At 39.1% G+C, this 17,709-nt stretch overlaps 1 protein-coding gene across 1 annotated transcript in view; it reads left to right on the forward strand.

Moving 5' to 3' along the window:
• LOC105929592 (E3 ubiquitin-protein ligase znrf1) overlaps positions 1-15,732 on the forward strand; it is a 62,889-nt gene extending 47,157 nt beyond the window's left edge. Inside the window, exons 3-5 of the mRNA XM_012867444.3 lie at positions 9,705-9,810; positions 11,800-11,891; positions 12,750-15,732. Of these exons, the coding sequence (XP_012722898.1) occupies positions 9,705-9,810; positions 11,800-11,857 (164 nt within the window). The 3' untranslated portion in view covers positions 11,858-11,891; positions 12,750-15,732. The remainder of the gene's footprint in view (positions 1-9,704; positions 9,811-11,799; positions 11,892-12,749) is intronic.
• The last annotated feature ends 1,977 nt before the right edge of the window (positions 15,733-17,709 follow it).

Consider the following 17,709-nt stretch of genomic DNA (forward strand, 5'->3'; position numbering starts at 1 on the left):
TATTACATTATATCTGTGAGTGAATAATAAGAGTCCCACAGATTTGGCTTTATCAAGTGTGGAGGATACCATAAGATGTTTTTAACTTTTGAAAATGTTAGTTATTTGAATTTCAGGGAGAAATCTATATGCTTTAGGCTCTTATTTTGAAGGAGGTTGTTTCAGTTTATTTGCCAACATGACACTATAAAATACATAGATTTTTTTTCCAGCTCTTGTTTTTACTTTGGTTGTCGTGCCAACTATAAGAAAAACCGCTGATAGTCCACGCTGGTAACGAGTTATATAGACAAACGAAGCTAACTAACGAGCCAAACTTTCATCCCTATCAAAGTTTGTTCAGGAGGAAAACCAAACTGGGCAGAAACACAGAGCTGTAACACATAGAACATGCCCTACAGACAATCCTATGATCCGTCTGCTTTGGCAGATCAGTAACACATTCTAACCCTTCATGATCTAAAACCATCGCCACCCACTCACCCTAGACTGCGACAAGCTTGCGTTTGTCACCACTCCTAATCAGAAAGTGACACATGTACGATCCTCTCGCTATTTGTCGAATGCCACGACAAGAAACGAGTACATGAAAGTACCGCATTGCCGGGGTGATCTGCTGGAAGGAAAGACCACCCTGATAGTTGGGCCTCATGCAAATTGAATGCTTTCAGCCATATCTTTTTTTTTTATATTGCTATAAAATGGATGAAAGCAGCAGCTGTTGAACTATGCTGAGAAGTGTTATCCTGTGCCAGGATGCGGGGAAAAGGCGAAGGTATGATGATCAAAGGCCTTGGTATTTTCACCCGAGGCAACTCAGACAAACTTAAACTTTGAACTGATCAAAGTGTCTGCGGCAGTTGTTTCCACGTTGCACGTAGTATCACAAAAGACAGGTCACCTCTGCAGCTACCTGGAACTACAGTAGAGTGGCTACATCGACAACAAGAAGCTACAGCGCCTCACATAAGTATTCATACAGTATTTCTTACATCTTTGCAGTATTTGGCATTTTCCAACCCCAAACTTGAATGCTTTTATTAGGGCCTTATGTGATAAACCAACACAAAGGATGGGATGATTGCATATTTAAAGGGGGATGATGCATGGCTTTTGTAATTATGGAAAAATGAAAATCCGTGTAGCATGCATCTGCATTCAGCCCCCTGACTCAGTGCTTTGCAGAACCACTTCTCACTGCAACTATGGAGCTGCCAGTTTTTTGTTTTTTTTTTGCTCTGTGTCTCTCTGCTTCTGCAAACACATCTCACACTCAGCCCACTTCAGACGGAGATTATCTGTGAACATCAGTATTTCAAATCCTGCTAAGCGTTCTTAATGGGATTTACGTCTGGTCTTTGACTAGGCCGTTCTGACACATGAACATGCTTTGATCTACATTTAACGAGGAAGTTCAACGTTAAGATTGGAAGTTAACGAGGGATAACTTCCAATCTGGTGTCCAGTCTCTTGCTGCTTCTAAAAGGTTTTCTTCTAGCACTGCTGTCTTCAGCTCCATCCAGAGGAGAAGCTCCGTTGCATTATGCGTTATCCATCAAGGTGATCTGCCTTTTTCCATACGTTTCGTTTTACACGCAGGCTAAAAGGTTACATTTTAGTCTCCTCTGACCAGTGTTGCTGTGACCCCCAGATGACCTTTCTCAATCCACAAACGCTTCTACTTATCGCTTTATCTCAACAATGGCTTTCTTCTTCCATGCACAGCAGATTTGTGGAGCTTATTGTATAATATGATTGAACTTGATTTTGTAAAGTGCCTTGAGATGACATGTTTCATGATTTGGCGCTACATAAATAAAATTGAAGTGAATAACTAATATTTATCCTGTTGACAGATTCTCCCACCTGAGCAATTCATCTCTGTGACTCCTCCAGTGTTACCACGGCCCTCTTGGCTTGTTCCCCACACTTTCCATTTTCAGATGATTTAACTCTGCTCTGTGAGATGTTTGAACCTTAAAATATGTTTGTTTTTTTAACACAATTCAGCTTTAAACTTCTCCTTTCTCCCTGACCTTTCTGCCTGCCGTGTTTCTTGGTCTTCATGATGCCGCTTGTTCTTTATTGTTCTCTAAGAAACCTCAAAGACCTTAACAGAACAACTGGATTTCTATCAGTTTTATTAAAGGGTGGGGGGGGGGGGGGTGACTTGATATCCATATCATACTTGTCAGATTTTAAATTGTAAAAAAATAAATAAAAATAACTCTATATCCTTTTGCAGTGTGTCCTGTTTTTTATTATCTTATCACTTAACATTGTAAAGACAAATTCAAAGAAATCTGAGGTTGGAATATTGACAAATTATGAAAAAGCTCAAAAGTTATCAATGTGTTTGCAGCACACCGTAGGAAACCATGCAACCAGGGCGTTTGGATGATTTTCGAAGAGACGTTTATGAAATATAGATCAAAACACGCTAATGTTAAATGTATGTCTGCATTAGCTCAACAAAATACGTTGTGTTTTGTCATTTTTTTTCTGCCTATGTTTTCTGGCTATTAAACTGCAGGCGAGGTTCATAGGTAGCAGAAAATCTATGTGAGGTGACCACTGGGCCCTATCTGGGCTTCAGTTTCCAGTAATGATATTTTTAATATCTCCTGCTAAATATAGCCCCTTGAGCACTTGCATGAAGAGTGTGGAGGGGGGAGAGAGAGGCAAAGACATAGAAGTCAGGAGGGTTGGTGTGGAGCGAAAACAGAGAGAAAGCATAAAGAAGCAGGTGAAGCACATGCGGTTTGCCTCCTGCAACTCAGGCCACTGGAGGACAAAAAAACAGACTGTAAGAGAAGGGATTCGGTGCTGTGATTCAGGAAAGCAAAGAGCAACTCCTCTAAGTCATTATTGATGGGAAGTTGCTTGATGCCAAATGTCTGCTGGCAGGCCGGGGAGACAGCTGAAAGTCAAGAGGGAGGCAGGTGGGTGAGGAGAGAACTAATGATTTACAGACCAAGAAAGGCAGCTCTCAGATCCCGTTTCCACAGATTCTGGTCGCATGAAACAGAAGATGGGCCGAGTTAAATATTAAGTCACGTGCATTTCCATTCACTTTGCCTCTGACCTCATCTCTAATGAAAGGGCCTTACAGGACCCTGTTTTAATGTCCCCAACGGGATCTTAGGAAGCAAAAATTTGAAGGTGTCATTAAAAATCTAAATACTTGAATATGGAAAATGAGTAACACTGTAAATAGTGAAACGTGTATGGCTTAAACATTCTTTACCTGCAGAAATGTGTGCCAACCATTAGGGGCCCTGGTTCTCAAAATGTGCTACCAGAATGTTTGGTTTAGGAACCTCAGACTCTCATCTTTGCTTTACGCACACTGCAAAAATAGACCTAAAAATAAGAATTTTTTTCTTGAAATTAAAGTATTTTTCCTTGATTTGAGCAGATAAATAGGACTATTTGCCAATGGAATACGATTTTTGCACCTAAAATAAGAACAACTCATCTCCATCACCTTATTTCAAGTGCAGTATTTCTAATTATCTTATTTTAGGGGTAAAAATACTCATTCCATTGGCAAATAATTTTATTTACCTGCTCAAATCAAGGGCAAATACACTAATTTCAAGAAAATTTTACTTATTTTTAATTCTCTTTTTGCAGTGCAATTGTCTTGGTTCTGTTTGCTTAATCAGAACATGTTCTCCAGTTTGCAATAGAGCAGCTCATTGCTAGTAGATGGGATATTAGTCTGAACCCATGGTTCTTAATATGAAAAAAGCGTAATATCCCTTTCTGTTCTGTGTGAACATTTGGATGATTTATGTTTGTTGATGAGCTCAAAGTTCTCGGGTTGGAAGGTCTCGTTGCCATTACCCTAATCTTTAACTCTCTCCACAGATGATCTGTCAGAGTTTAGCCAGGACAGGCTGGACGACACCAATATGTTAACATCTCTTCCAGATTTAAGAAACATTGTTAAGAAAATGTAAAGTTCACTTTGAACCTGAATCTGCCAGGTGTATGAATAATGTAAGAATTCTGGACGGTAATTGGTGACAAGCTGCGAGCCGCCTGGTTCTGAACTGACTCGGTGAGGATTAGAAGTTTGTTCTTTACTCTTCTCTGTGAAGAGCAGGTCTGGGCAGGTAAAACACCCTCTGTGGCATATTTTGTGTACCCTACTTTTAGTTATTTATTTTCCATTTATAAAAGGTTTTAATGTGACCATATTCCTCCTGGTAACGCTATACTGAATTTTTTGGAGTAACTGATGAAGTCATCCTACCTTACTATCATAAAATTATCATTTCTATTAAATATGATATATTTTAGTTTCTCAGATTTTTGTCAAACTCAAAGGTTTACTTTGACGGTGAATCTTTTTTTCTTATTATTCACATTTTATTTTAATTTTAAAAACAATCAGCTTCTTCAGCAGGGTCAGTGATGTGGAAGAACTTTTGTGATTTATTGCTCTTTTTCCAGATAATTTTGGATTTTGCTTAAAGAAATGGCTAAGATTTTATTATTTTTCCCCTACTGAATCAATACAATCAAATCATTTGTTGATTTTCAGCATAAGATTATTTAGAGAATTAACACAAACTTACCAAATGCAGAGGATTCTATATTTTATTTATAAAACCTTGACTTTCCTGTCTCTATTGTATGTATTTTTCATGATGTTGCTCATATATGATTCTATAATTCATACTTTTGTACCTTAATTGAAAGGTGTATTGATCCTCACTCGAAACAGCGGTGGAGTTTTTCCTGGGCTCGGTTAAACAGGATTGAGGGCAACTGTTTAGATGTAGCATTTTGTTTTAAAGCAACTACAGAATTTCATTTATGAAGTTTATTCAATAAAATTTCACACTCCACAACCACTTTATGAGTCTCAGCATACCTTTACTGAGTCCCCCACGGTCTAAGCTCAAACAGCCTCACCTTTTAATGAGAAGTTAGAAAACATCCTACGAGGCTCTGCGCTACATGACTGGATTGTGTTATTTTTGCAGCTTTGCCAACTACAGGTTGATATTATGAATCCTCTGGTCTGCTTACTACTAAGGTTTTCATCTGGTTATGTGCATGATAACAGTGTAAACTCCAAAAGTGCGGAAACAGCCAAATCCCACAGAAATGTTTTTTTTAAAGACCCACAGAAGACTTTAAGTGCTATAGATTACCAGGATGAAGATTCCCTTTCATTTCCAGGGGGGAGAGGACAACAAAAGAACACTGAAATGTAATCTAGAAAGTTTTAATATACACATTTTAGAATATTCACATTTGAATAGTTTTAGGTTTTAATATTCACTGGTTTCACACTTTACACTTTCACTTGGTACAGATGGAACTATATCATCATCATCAACCACAACTTTGTATTTATGTATTTAATAATCATTAAATACATTGGCACTATATAAATAAAATTGAACTGGTGAAGTTTGGTTCTGCCTTTCTGCCTTTTCATCTGTCACTCAACCATTTCAATAAACCTTTTAAAACTTAACTCTGTTGTTTGGCTAAATATTGGGTTCTCAGAGCAATCATTACAAATAGAGAAGGCCGTGTCTCCTCAAAGCCTCCGCTTTGAGCTGAGAGACCGATTGGGGTGTAGTGGAGGAGAAACTCTACCAAGTAGGGTGGAGACAAGTGATTTAAGACTTTAAAAATGAACAGAAGGATTTTTTTTGTCCTGTCTGGCTGTGTAGCATTAAGAATTGTTGTCTTGATGCCAAAAAGAGCCCAACAGATTTTACTTTCACAAGTGGAGCCTTACTGCTTTCGCCGTAGTGCTACTTCTAGATTTGATTTATATATGCAAGAAACTTTTTTCGATTTTATGCTGGGACTATTTCATGTTCAATGGACACAGAAGCGGGCGGGTAGAAGAAGAGAAACAGATAAGACAAAATGCTAAAAGGGAGGAAAGGGAGAGAGCAATGTAACATCATCAGAGTCTGCTTCTACACCTGCAAAGAGGGATATAAAAAACAGCAAAACAAACCGATAAAGCATTACAGGTGCAAACAACCAACGCCTTGATACCGTCACTGAAGACTATACAGTATTATTTAATACGAAATGTAAAAAGTGACAGCTAAAGATAATAATAGGGGTTTTCTGTATAGAAGTGGATTTGTAATCTGAGGACCAATGAAGAGAAGCCAGTAGAGGAGTAATAATCTCCCTTTTACGTGTTCCAGTTAAGAACATTCTTATCAGACACAAATAAACTTGAATTAACCAACTCGACAAACTGGACATTCCAGAGGGTAATTATTATCATCTGAATGAGAAATGAGAAATACCTGCCACTGATTCCCACCTAGATCCAGTGTCAAGAGCAAACCCTCTCCGACCGTGTGATTGCTTAGATCGGATTGTCTTAAATTAATGATTTATGTCAGTGAACCTCCTGAATCTGGTTGACTCAGGAACAGAGGCTCAGTCATTGCACGCTAGCTGTTCTCACCTTTTTGAATTCCCCACATGTGAGTATCTCGATGGGAACTGCACAGTGTCACGGTTGCTAGCACCGTTGCCTTGCAGCAAGAAGAGTTCAAATCCCAACCAGAGCCTTTCTCCATAGAGTTCTCATGGATCTCTACGGAACCTCCGGCTTCCTCCCAAATTCCAAAAAATATGCATGTTAGGTTAATTGGTCACTTTAATTTGCCCTTTGGTCAGAGTGTGTGTGGGAGTGGTTGCCCTGTGTGTTGGACTGACGCCCTGTCAACGCTGTACCCTGCCTGTGCGCCGGAGCAAGGCACCAGTCCTTCTCTGACCCTGCAAAGATGAAGTGGGTATGGAAAATGATCCCGATTTAAAGTGACTAAAACTTTCCTCTGATTCTCTACTCAGCATCACTACCAGCTGAGACTTACAAACAAAGGATCCACTGAGTATCTGGTGTGGGCGTGAAAGCTAGCTGTATTGTAATTACTTTGTTATACAATGAGAGATTTTCTTTTCTGCATGTTTAGGTTGCAGCACAGCTTACTTCTACCAGAAGCTAGTTTGAAAACATCTTTCTTTTACTTTTTCTACAAGCCTTAAAAAAACAGAACTGAGATGCCTTTTCTCAATATGAGTAGGAACCAAGGTGGGACTGACAAAAACCTCAAACTCCAATACGACTGCTGTGTGTTGATATCTCGTAATAAAACAGAATTACACCGTGCATTTGTACTTCTGGCAGTTTGAATGTAATAGGTTCACTGTTGCCTGGTTCAATTTTTATTCAGAGGGGTTCTTGAAACTTGATCCACCTCACTTGCCCTGCAGTAGTATCAGTTTGAAGATCGGTGTGCTTAAAAATTCATCTTTCCTATTTTTTATTCTACATTATTGCTCATTTCACATTTATCTGGAAGACAGGTCAAATTTCTCTTTCTGTCCTCAGAAAAATGTCCCCTTCTTACCACAAATGACAACCAAAGTGCCGCCGGCTGTATTTGTACCACAGTTTAAGAGCTCCATGATAGCTGGCTAGTGACGCTGGAGTTAACACGCCATTTGCAGCGTCTCATTCATACTTCAAGCTTTAAAACTGTCATGGCTGCTGTTAAAGGAGGACCAAAGTGCAGAGTGCGATGATTATGATGTTTATTGATAAATAGACTTGCAGATAGACGTAGCACATGAACTGAATAATGTGGGTACGGAGAAAGAGAGTGGCAGGAGGCAAAAATCCACAGCGGATAGCAGAACAAAACCAGCGGAGAGTGAAGAGTCCAGGGGGTTTAAATACAGAGGAAGGTGGGGAGAAAAGTGAGGCAGAGCAGAGGTGAAAGCGATGATGAGAAATTAGCAACAGGTGAGAACAATGAGGGCAGAGGGAGTAGAGTTGAATGGTTGACGGAGCCAGACAGGGACGAAACACAAGAAGAAATCTACCCATAACCTGACATCAGGATCGTGACAAAAACACTGGCTTGAGTTAAACTAGAGTTGAAATGTTTTTCCGATGCTGACAGCGGCTTTTAAACTCGTTCTTATGCAACGGTAAAAAGTGGATGATTTCAATGCTCTCTTGGATTATCTTTTTGTGATAAAGAAGAAATAGGCCTAGAGCCAGGAAAAAGGTGTTGGATTATAAACAAAGTGAAACTAACGAAATCAGAGTCTAAGCAATCACAACAAATTGGGAAACCAAATCACTGAGAGCTACAACTAACTGAAAGCAAAGGCTCCAGAACAATGGAGCAAGAAACGGAAACTCATTCATCAATTTTTAAACAAACCTTAGATTCTGAGACAGAAATATCTGTATAATAATAATAATAATAATAATAATAATAATAATAATAATAATAATAATAATAATAATAATAATAATGATTCTCCACATGGTAGTTAACATAAAAAGCACTCATATAAATGACAAAAAGCACAAAGTCATGAAAATGACACCATAACCCTCCTAAATTAATGGCCTAAGTCATTTTTTCCCAGGTTTTTGGTAGATGCGGCAATAAGTTAATAAGTTGATACTTAGGCCATTATTTTAGGAAGGTGGCAATATGAAAGATTTCATATAAAACCTCTCGGTTGCTCTTGCTACTCTATATCCCCCATCAGAGGGGAGCTTGACAAATTTCCTAAAAAGGGTGACCGGTGTTACCCAAAATTTGTCGGTCCTTTTATTTGTGATGCTCACTGTATATTTTTTAAAAGTGATAAATAACAGTTAGAAACTGTTGCTATAGTATATTTTAGGCCCGCCCTCTTAAACCTCTGGAAATGGACAGATAATTAATCTTTGGATGCCAGAAGCAAACTGCCAAAGACTTCCAGTTGTCTTTTCCTGTTTTTAAATCTCTTTTAAAAACACACTTTTATTTCCTGGCTTTTAATACACAGTGATCATGTCATGCGTGGCATTTTAAAATACTCTTGCCATGAACCTGTTTTTTTAGCTTTTGATGCTGTGTGTGTGTTTTGTATGTTTTTAACTTTTATTTTTTTTACCTTTTCTTGTTTTAATGTCCAGCACTTTGGTGACCCATGCAGGTTTTTAAAATGTGCTCTAGAAATAAAAATGTTTGATTCCAGTTGTATTGGTTGTGATTCTACAACATGCATGCCACACTTTTCAGATTTACCTTCGTAAACCTTTTTGCATAATCATGCATTATCCTCCTTTACCTTCACATTTATGTTCTACTTTTTTTTTTGGTACATTGTAGTTAGCGATTGTGACAAAAATGTGAAAATGCTCCAGGAGAAAGAATACTTACTTTTTGCCAAGCCCTATAGATGTCTGTGTCATTATAGGCAAATTGCACCACAAGCAAAAGCCTTCTGTATAGATCATTCAAGCCTCTGTACATGCTGGTCCTCATTTAGTAGAGTAGAGGGGGCTAAAATATTCTGAAATAAATCTCAGCAAGTGATAGCAACAGAAACTGGCTCAGAGCTCACCATGATTGGCCTCTTTGTTCTGTTTTTTTTTTTTTTTTTTATGGCTGGAAGCAGAAAATGCCAACTGTATCATCTGTGTGATGCACCGAGCTGCTTTCCCGGCTGCTCTCTGCTCGGTTTGATATGATGGCTGACATTATCAGTGTTTGTGGTAGAATGCTAATTCTTCTTCCGCTCTCTCTCTCTCTCTCTCTGTGTGTGTGTGTGTGTGTGTGTGTGTGTGTGTGTGTGTGTGTGTGTGTGTGTGTGTGTGTGTGTGTGTGTGTGTGTGTGTGTGTCTGCCACCTCAGATGATGTGTTGGCGAGGGATGCCGGCGAGTGTGTGATCTGTCTAGAGGAGCTGCAGCAAGGGGACACCATAGCCAGACTGCCGTGCCTCTGCATCTACCACAAAAGGTGACTGACAAACAAACACACACACACACGCTCGCAAACACTCAACTAGATATGAATCACTGCCTCATATATACATTTGCACTTGTTCTAGTTAAACCCTTTTGCAGCGCTTTGTAAAGGTTTAAAGATTCATTGCACTGTCTCACTTTGATGCAAAAGTTACTTAATCATTTTTTAAATAAATGGGGTCCATGTAGCTGTTCCACCCACTATTAGATAAGATGAAAAGTTTTAGATGATTAAGAAAGTTAAATAAAGAGCAGAACTGGTGTCAAACCTAAAAGTGCCGTGATTGAGAGGAAGAAATAAGCTGCTCAGTAAAAACGTATGTATGTGATCATTTAAATAAAATTGGAATTACTTTATTGCATAAATACATTCTATAGTCATTTAAATGTTTTCATATTTTATGAAAAACAAATCAATCAAATGTGGAAATCGTTAATTGAAATTCTATTCATTAAATGTTAAAGTTTATGTAATTTTCATTATTTTAAGTTATTTTGTTCAGCCTTACCCATCAAAGTGAGCGGTAGGGCAGGATTGGTCTGTTGTAACAAATGTTGGCGTCTACTTGATGAACCTGAGTCACCATTTAAATTATTTCATGATGAACTTTTTCATCATGAAATATTTTAATAATTTGTGAGATCATCATGCAAGATTTTAACATAAAATTAATTGATGTTTGAATTCATTATTTAAACCTTTAATTATCTAATTGTGAAAAAACACTTTCCGCAGACTTTAGGAGTGTGTTTGCGGGAAGTTAAGGGAAGCACATTGGTGAGGTCAGACACTGATGTTGGATGAGACTGCGTGGCTCGTGGTCTCTCATCTCATTCATCCCAAAGCTTCTCAGGACTATGTAGAGTTCTTCCACACTAATCTCTCCCAACTATGTCTTTAAACACCTTGCTTTCTGACCCAAAATCGGGAGCAATACAATGTACAAAACATCTTGGTTTTCTGAAGCGTTCAGAGTCCAAATCCTGCAAAATTAGACATCCACCGTGGAGCCGCTCCGCACCAAACTTTACACAATGCAGTCAGGCAGGTGCCGTTCACCTTGCAGCTTCCAAACCCGACTTATCCAGTGGATGAATGAAAAGAGAGAACATTCGAGTGAAGATGTCTCCATCGATCTGGAGTCCAGTGGCAGCAGGTGTCACGCTGTTACATCTGAAGCTGCTCGGCCATGGAAGCCCATTCCACGAAGCTCGCTACGCACTCTGCTTCATCTAATCTGAGGACAACATGACTGTGCAGAAAGTTACCAACACTTTCTTCCTCAGCACCCACTGAACCCACTCTGTGGTTTTACATGGCTTGCCACTTTGTGCTGTGGTTCCCAAACGCCTCCACGTCGTTATAATAACATTAAAATGTGACTTTGTAGTGTTCAGTGGTGAAGACATTTCAGCACCTGATTCATAGCACAGGGTGCATCCTATCGCACTGACATTTTTTCTTTTTAGGCTCCATTTGTTTATGCTCCATATTTAAAGCTCAAACAGTTTAGAAATATCTCTCATAAACGAACTTTTGCACATAAACTTATACAAATGGCTGAAAAGGAATTAAATGTCTGGATTAGTAGGGAATTCAGCATGAAAACACAGCAACGTCGTTCTTGTGGAATATTTTATAATATCACAGGCAGAAGAATGTTTAGAAATTCAAAATAAGCCAGAAGATTGCTCCTCCTGTGATTTCCTTGAGGTTAATTTGTACGTTGCATGTTGTTGTGTGCTTCCTGTGTGGGAGTATTTGGAGGTTTTCCAACATGCCTACAAGATACTTCAGCAACAGCTCTCTGTAACCCTGAGTTAAAGGCGTATTGCAAAATATACTTCAACTTTTTTTTATTTTTTTTTTATTCAGATGTGTAAATCCATCATCGGCTGCATGAAGAAGGCGGGTGTGTTTTTTTTGACTGCCATATCTGATCCAACACCGTCATGCCTGTGTGTCTTTGTGCTCCTGCAGCTGTATAGACTCGTGGTTTGAGATCAACCGGTCCTGCCCTGAACACCCCTCTGACTGACTGACCACCCGGCCCACTCTGACTACTCTTCAAGGTGAGACTCACAGCTCGATCCACTCTGAAGAAATATGAGCATAAACTCTCATATGTGGCAAAAGTTTCATTTTATATTAGCTTTGGTAGTAAACCTGAAGTTGACAGTTTATTTCAGTCTAATTGCAGTTTTTGTTTTTGCTGTTCAAGTAGTTTTTAGGTTTAGGAGGCAATTACTCTTTCACATAGGGCCAGATGGGTTTTGATAGTTGTTTTTTTTCTCTTAATAAATTAAATCTCCACCTGAAAATGACATTTTGTATTTAGTCAGGTAACTAAAGATACTGATTTTAAAACTTGCAAGATTCAAGTGTCAGAAGAAAGCGAAATGGACTAAATCTACGAGGGAGCAAGTACTTTTTTACCCCAGTGTGTGGGTTCTGCTGCTTGGACAAAAAACAACAACCTAGGAATAAAATTAGAATTGCCCAAGAAAAGTCTGATCTCTGCATCTCTAATTTCTTTGAAATGTTTAACCCCTTACAGCCTGATACAGATAATTGTGAGGAAACATTTTAAAAAAAGTAAATCTCTTTTGGTTGCTTTGGTTCAAATTTTCTTTGTATTGTAATTGATACGTTAAACCAAAAAAATCTAATTTCCTCATGTTTTCTGCATTATGTAGGGGATGTAAAATATAATTTGTGTGTTGTAAATTGTATGCACAGAAAAATACTGACTTTGTTCAAGAAGTAGAGATCGCAGAGATATTTGCAGCAAAAATTATCCATTTGGAGTTATAGGGTTAAGGTTTATATCTTTTGACCATCCATTATAATGTGACATCAGTGTCCAGTTGCTGAAAATGTCAGTAATAAATGTGCAAACCATGTTATGTCCCTCTGCTCTCTGTCTCCAGGACATACTAGGTTGCTGCCATGGACATCTGGACAGAGACGCTACCAAATCTGATGAAACAATCAAAGTGATCACCACATACTCGCCGTGATGGAATCCATAGTCCTATCAGACAACTGTTCCTTGTAAACTGAACCAAAAAGAATAGTGTGACTGTCCAACCATCACGCATTAAAGGGCCTCTGTTAAGCTTTTCATTTTAAAAACCTGACGACGATACTGCATACAAGGCAGACCCTCTCCTGCCTCCTCTCCAAAGCAAGCATGGCCGCCCCCCCGGAGATGCTCAGGTCTTAACGGGCCTCCTATCTCGTCTCTGGGTCCAGGCCCGTCTGTAACTTGTGTCCAGTCCTTCCATGGCCTTAACTGGGTGGCGGAGAGGAAGCAGAGCAGGGTGGGCGGGAGGAGGAGGAAACGGGAACCACAAGAGGATGAAGGTGAGGAAGAGGCAGAAATCTGCAAACAGACTTGTACATTATTCAGTGGGCTTCTCCTCTCACACAAGCAGGACTCCAGCCTGGTGATCTCTCATAAAAGACTGCCTCACAGTGCTCCTCTTTCATAGTCCCCGCCTCAGTTCTGCGTACCTTCCTCGCCAGAATAATTACATCCGAAGGTTACATAAAATGCTTTTCAGATCCGGTCTGTGCACACCTGAGCAGAAAGAGAGGAACTGGCATGTCAGCTTGTCCCGTGTGTTCGCTTTGCTTGGTCTGAATTTAGACTGGGTGTGTGGGGGGGTGGAGAGGGGCGGTCTGAGCATGCTCAGTCCGGACAGGGAGGGAGGAAGGAGCAGGAAGCGGTGTAGTTTACGCCCTTAAAGTGTGTGTTTGGGATGCTCCAGTGTCAGGTGTGTGATAAGTGTGTGTGTGTGTGTGTGTGTGTGGATTGGTAACAGGTTGCTGAAGCTTTGTGTGTGTGTGTGTGCGGGTGTGTGTGTGTGTGTGTGCGTGTGTGCGTGTATGAAGGCTCGTTGTAGAGGGCTGACTGGGACAGTGCTGTGTGTGTGTCTCTGTATTGAAATGTTTACAGTCTAGATGTTCCCTGTGTGTGTGTGTGTGACTGGCAGTCCTCCCTTTACTTTGCTAATGTTTACAGCTGCAGAAAAGCAACATGACATATTGTAAATTTCACTTGTAACCTCTCTCGGTTTTTCTCTATCAGATCTGCCAGATTTTTCATGTAAAAATTAGTCATTTCTTAAAGAGAGACTCTGGAGTGAGAGCGAGTGCGAGACTGTGTCCTTTCATATGACTGTTTGCGTGGAAGGATTGCTGAGTGGAACCAGCCAGGTACAGGAGCAGAAGACCCAAAGAGCCACAGAGGCTGTAAGAAGTTTCTCATTTGGGCCCACTCACAATTCAGACAATTCGGTTGATTTATTAATTGGATTCATCACTGTATTTCAGTTGTTTCATTTATTTTTGATAATTATTGCTTACAGCTGATTAAAAAGAATCATAAAATCAGTATACTTGAAAATCCCCATATTAAACAAAACCAATAAAAATAAAGCTTTTTTTATATATGAAAATGTTATGTTTTGGCAAACGACACAAACAAAGACTGTTGGCTTCAGAGTTGTCCAACAGGCTGTGATTAAATTCTCCAAGAGTTAGGCATAGAGGGACATTGTTAAAGAAGGTTATTGCAAAACAGCTGTTCAGTGCTACGTCCAAGCATATCATTGGACCTTTCCAAACCTAATAATTTAGTTTTTTAGGTAGGTAATATTGTTGTTGCCTAAGGAACTAACTTATTTTTTTTTTCATTAGCCTTGGGTCATAACGTCCAAGTAAGCAACAAACAAATGATTTAAATATAACTTTCTCTCTCCAATAAATCTGTTTTTCATAATATGTATCATACATGACTTTTACTCTACCAGTCAAAAGTTTGGACTCACCTTCTCATTCAATGGTTTGTCTTTATTTTTATTACTACCTCTGGGAACGTCTTCTAGACAGTCGGAAAACCATTTCAGTCAAAACATACAAGATGTTTTGAGTTATTTCACAATTTTGCATTTGATGTAAAATTCTTGATATTTTTGAGTCATAGCTTTGATGTCTTCACTGTGTATCTGCAATGTAGAAAAGTCAAAAATAAGGAAAAGCCATTGAACGACAAAGGTGAGTCCAAACTTATGACTGTTAGAGTACATTTTAAACTTATTTGCTGAAATAAATCTGTTATCCATTAAAAAGAATCAACAATGATATGCATGCATATATTTATAATATATACAACTGACACATTGTCAACATGTCCTTTGAAAAAAACTGAATCTCCCTTGGGGTCCCCTAATCCCACAGGGGGGCCTTAAGCAGTTGCATAGTCTGCCTGTACCTCAGGCCACCTAACCAAACAACTTCACATTTTAAATTCAAACCGATAAAAACAGCTAAAGGTAGCCAAAGTGCTTTACAGTCATATAAAAATGAACAACAGTGCAGCAACGAAGTTGGATGAAATTGAATAGTGAGACAATGAAACATATAACCAAAATAAAAACAAAATAAATAATATGATAAGTGACAGTAAACAGGAAAAGAAAAACATAATAATGTACAACTAATCTAGGAAGGTTTCACCCTCCGTACAGTCTAGGTAAAAAGAAAGTACACCCTGTGTCAATTCTAAAAAGGGTAACTGTGGTGTAAAGAATTCGATTGCTAACATTATTATTAATAGTAGTACTATTAAAGCATCACCACTGAAGGCTGTGTCTAAACTCGGGACAGATTAGGAGTTAATTATGAATTTCATTGAAAAGCTTTTCTGAAACCCTGGCGTTCCTGACAGCGTCTTGGAGCACAACACTTGAGGGCCATAATGATACTGCTGTCATGGATTTATTCAAGCTGTTTGGAGGAGACACCTGCGTGTGAAAGGTCAAATCTGAGTGCCCATGGTCACCGCATCCAATTGGTGTCAGCTTGTGATTTAGTCCCCATTAAACTTGACCCTGTGTTGTTTCTATATCTGAGAATGTACTAGTTTTGCTTGAATGACCTGAAAGCGGATACAAAAGGTTGTTTGGTTGAAACAAAAAGTCCCATGACAATGGCTTCTTTTTGTACCCTAAAAGGTTGGGTGCAGAATATCCAAATCTGAAAAAGAATGAAACGGCAAATGGACAAAATGACCTGTACCGTACTCTGACCCACAGAGGGTGAAAATAGAACATAAAAGCCCACTAGAGAACCACAGCAGCACTCAGCGTGAATAAAAAAACAGCTGGAAAAAAAAGATTCAAATATTTACAAAAGTTTAAAAAGGATAAACAAAAACCAGGAGACACAAAGACAAAACAAATCCATATTTAATCATATAGTTCTTCCAGCAAATACATTTTTCTTCAAAAACTTGCAAAATTAAAGGGAAATTTTTGTGACTCTTTCGGTCGTCTTCTCCTTCCACAGTTCACGAGTTGGTCTGGTGGCTCGTAATCCTTCCACGACTGTTTGTGCATGTGTGTTTGCAAATCAAAAGAGGCCTCTTAGTCTCTGCTACAGTCAGCCCCCCCCCCCCCCCCCCCCCACACTTTGAGTTTCTGCTGGAAACAGATCTATCTGTCTGCGACTGGAGACACGAGGCACTCGGACCCTCAAAAAGGACTCTTGTTGTTCCACTGTGGAGCCGCTGAACGGGGCTTATTTATTCATTTGTTCATATTTAACAATATTTGTTTAATGTTCCAATCATGTGAGGTGTTGCTCACTCTTCAGAATGCCAAGAGCTGATGTGTGAAGACTACTACGAATTAACGTACAAACAAACTGCATTTACAAAGCTACTGTAAACAAATGGTGGAATAAATTGTGCTAGATGACAAGAGTGATTTCAGTTTTTTTTCCCCCTCTGGTTTCAAATGCAAGATGAATGCATGTGTGTTTGAGGAAAATGAACCGTTTTAAGTCAACAAAAGAAACTCACACAGTGGAGTCAGCGCCTTACTGGAGTTATTTCTAAGATTTGTATGTTTGGTAACAACTTTCAGTTTGTTTCAGTCATCCACTACATTTCCCAGAATTCCCACCGACTTTTAGAAAAGTACATTAAATGAGCTATAAGTAATACTGACACCTTGTGGCCCAAATCAGTACAACAGCTTGCCAATCACAACAATCTGATATGACGTTTTAAAATGTTTGGTTGCTGTTGTGAATTTTTTCTTCCACAGGACAAGTATAAGATGTTGCATTCTGTTCTATTTCTGGTCCGCTTCTCTTCCTGGCTTCCATGTTAGCAAGCTGCTGCTCCTTTGCCAAGATAAAATACCAAATTCCTCGCTCTGTGTTGGGAACTCTCATATGATTGGCTCAGGAACCAGGAAGTAAACACAGGCTACACTCTGAACCAAAGTCGTTCCGGACCATACTTCTAGGTTTGAAAGAAAAAAGAGAAAAACTTAACTAAGAGATTGTTGAGGGAGACAGCCGCTTGTTTAAGGGGAATGTTACTTTCATCCCAGGTGACAAATTAGAATGATTTAGGCTGATTTTATAGTGAATATCTTACTTATAGTTCCTTTAATATGCTGCATTACATTCGCAGTTGGAACTCAGAAATCCCAGCTTCCCATTGGCAAACATCAACTAACGGCCACTATAATTGGACTTTTCCAAATATAGTGTCAGAGAAATTTTTTAAGGCTGATTATCTGATCCAAAATAGTAGCTCCTCGCATCAACGACAGTAAGCTGTGATAAAAATATGTTTATTTTACAACAAACAGTTGTAAGAATGTATCTAAAATCAATGTTACATGTAGCGGTTGCAACAGTGACACAAGCAAATTAAAAGTTGTGTTTGGACGTGGAAAGTACAGCTTCAATGGACGTTTATGAGATGTACTACGAACAAAACAACAGTTTTCCTGGCCTTCGCCATATTGGAATATATATTCCAACTCTATAAACTTGAACGCTTCTTACTCGGGTCTACTCCTTTCTCAG

This window comes from Fundulus heteroclitus, chromosome 2 (assembly GCF_011125445.2).
Source record: "Fundulus heteroclitus isolate FHET01 chromosome 2, MU-UCD_Fhet_4.1, whole genome shotgun sequence".
NCBI classification, from domain to species: domain Eukaryota; kingdom Metazoa; phylum Chordata; class Actinopteri; order Cyprinodontiformes; family Fundulidae; genus Fundulus; species Fundulus heteroclitus.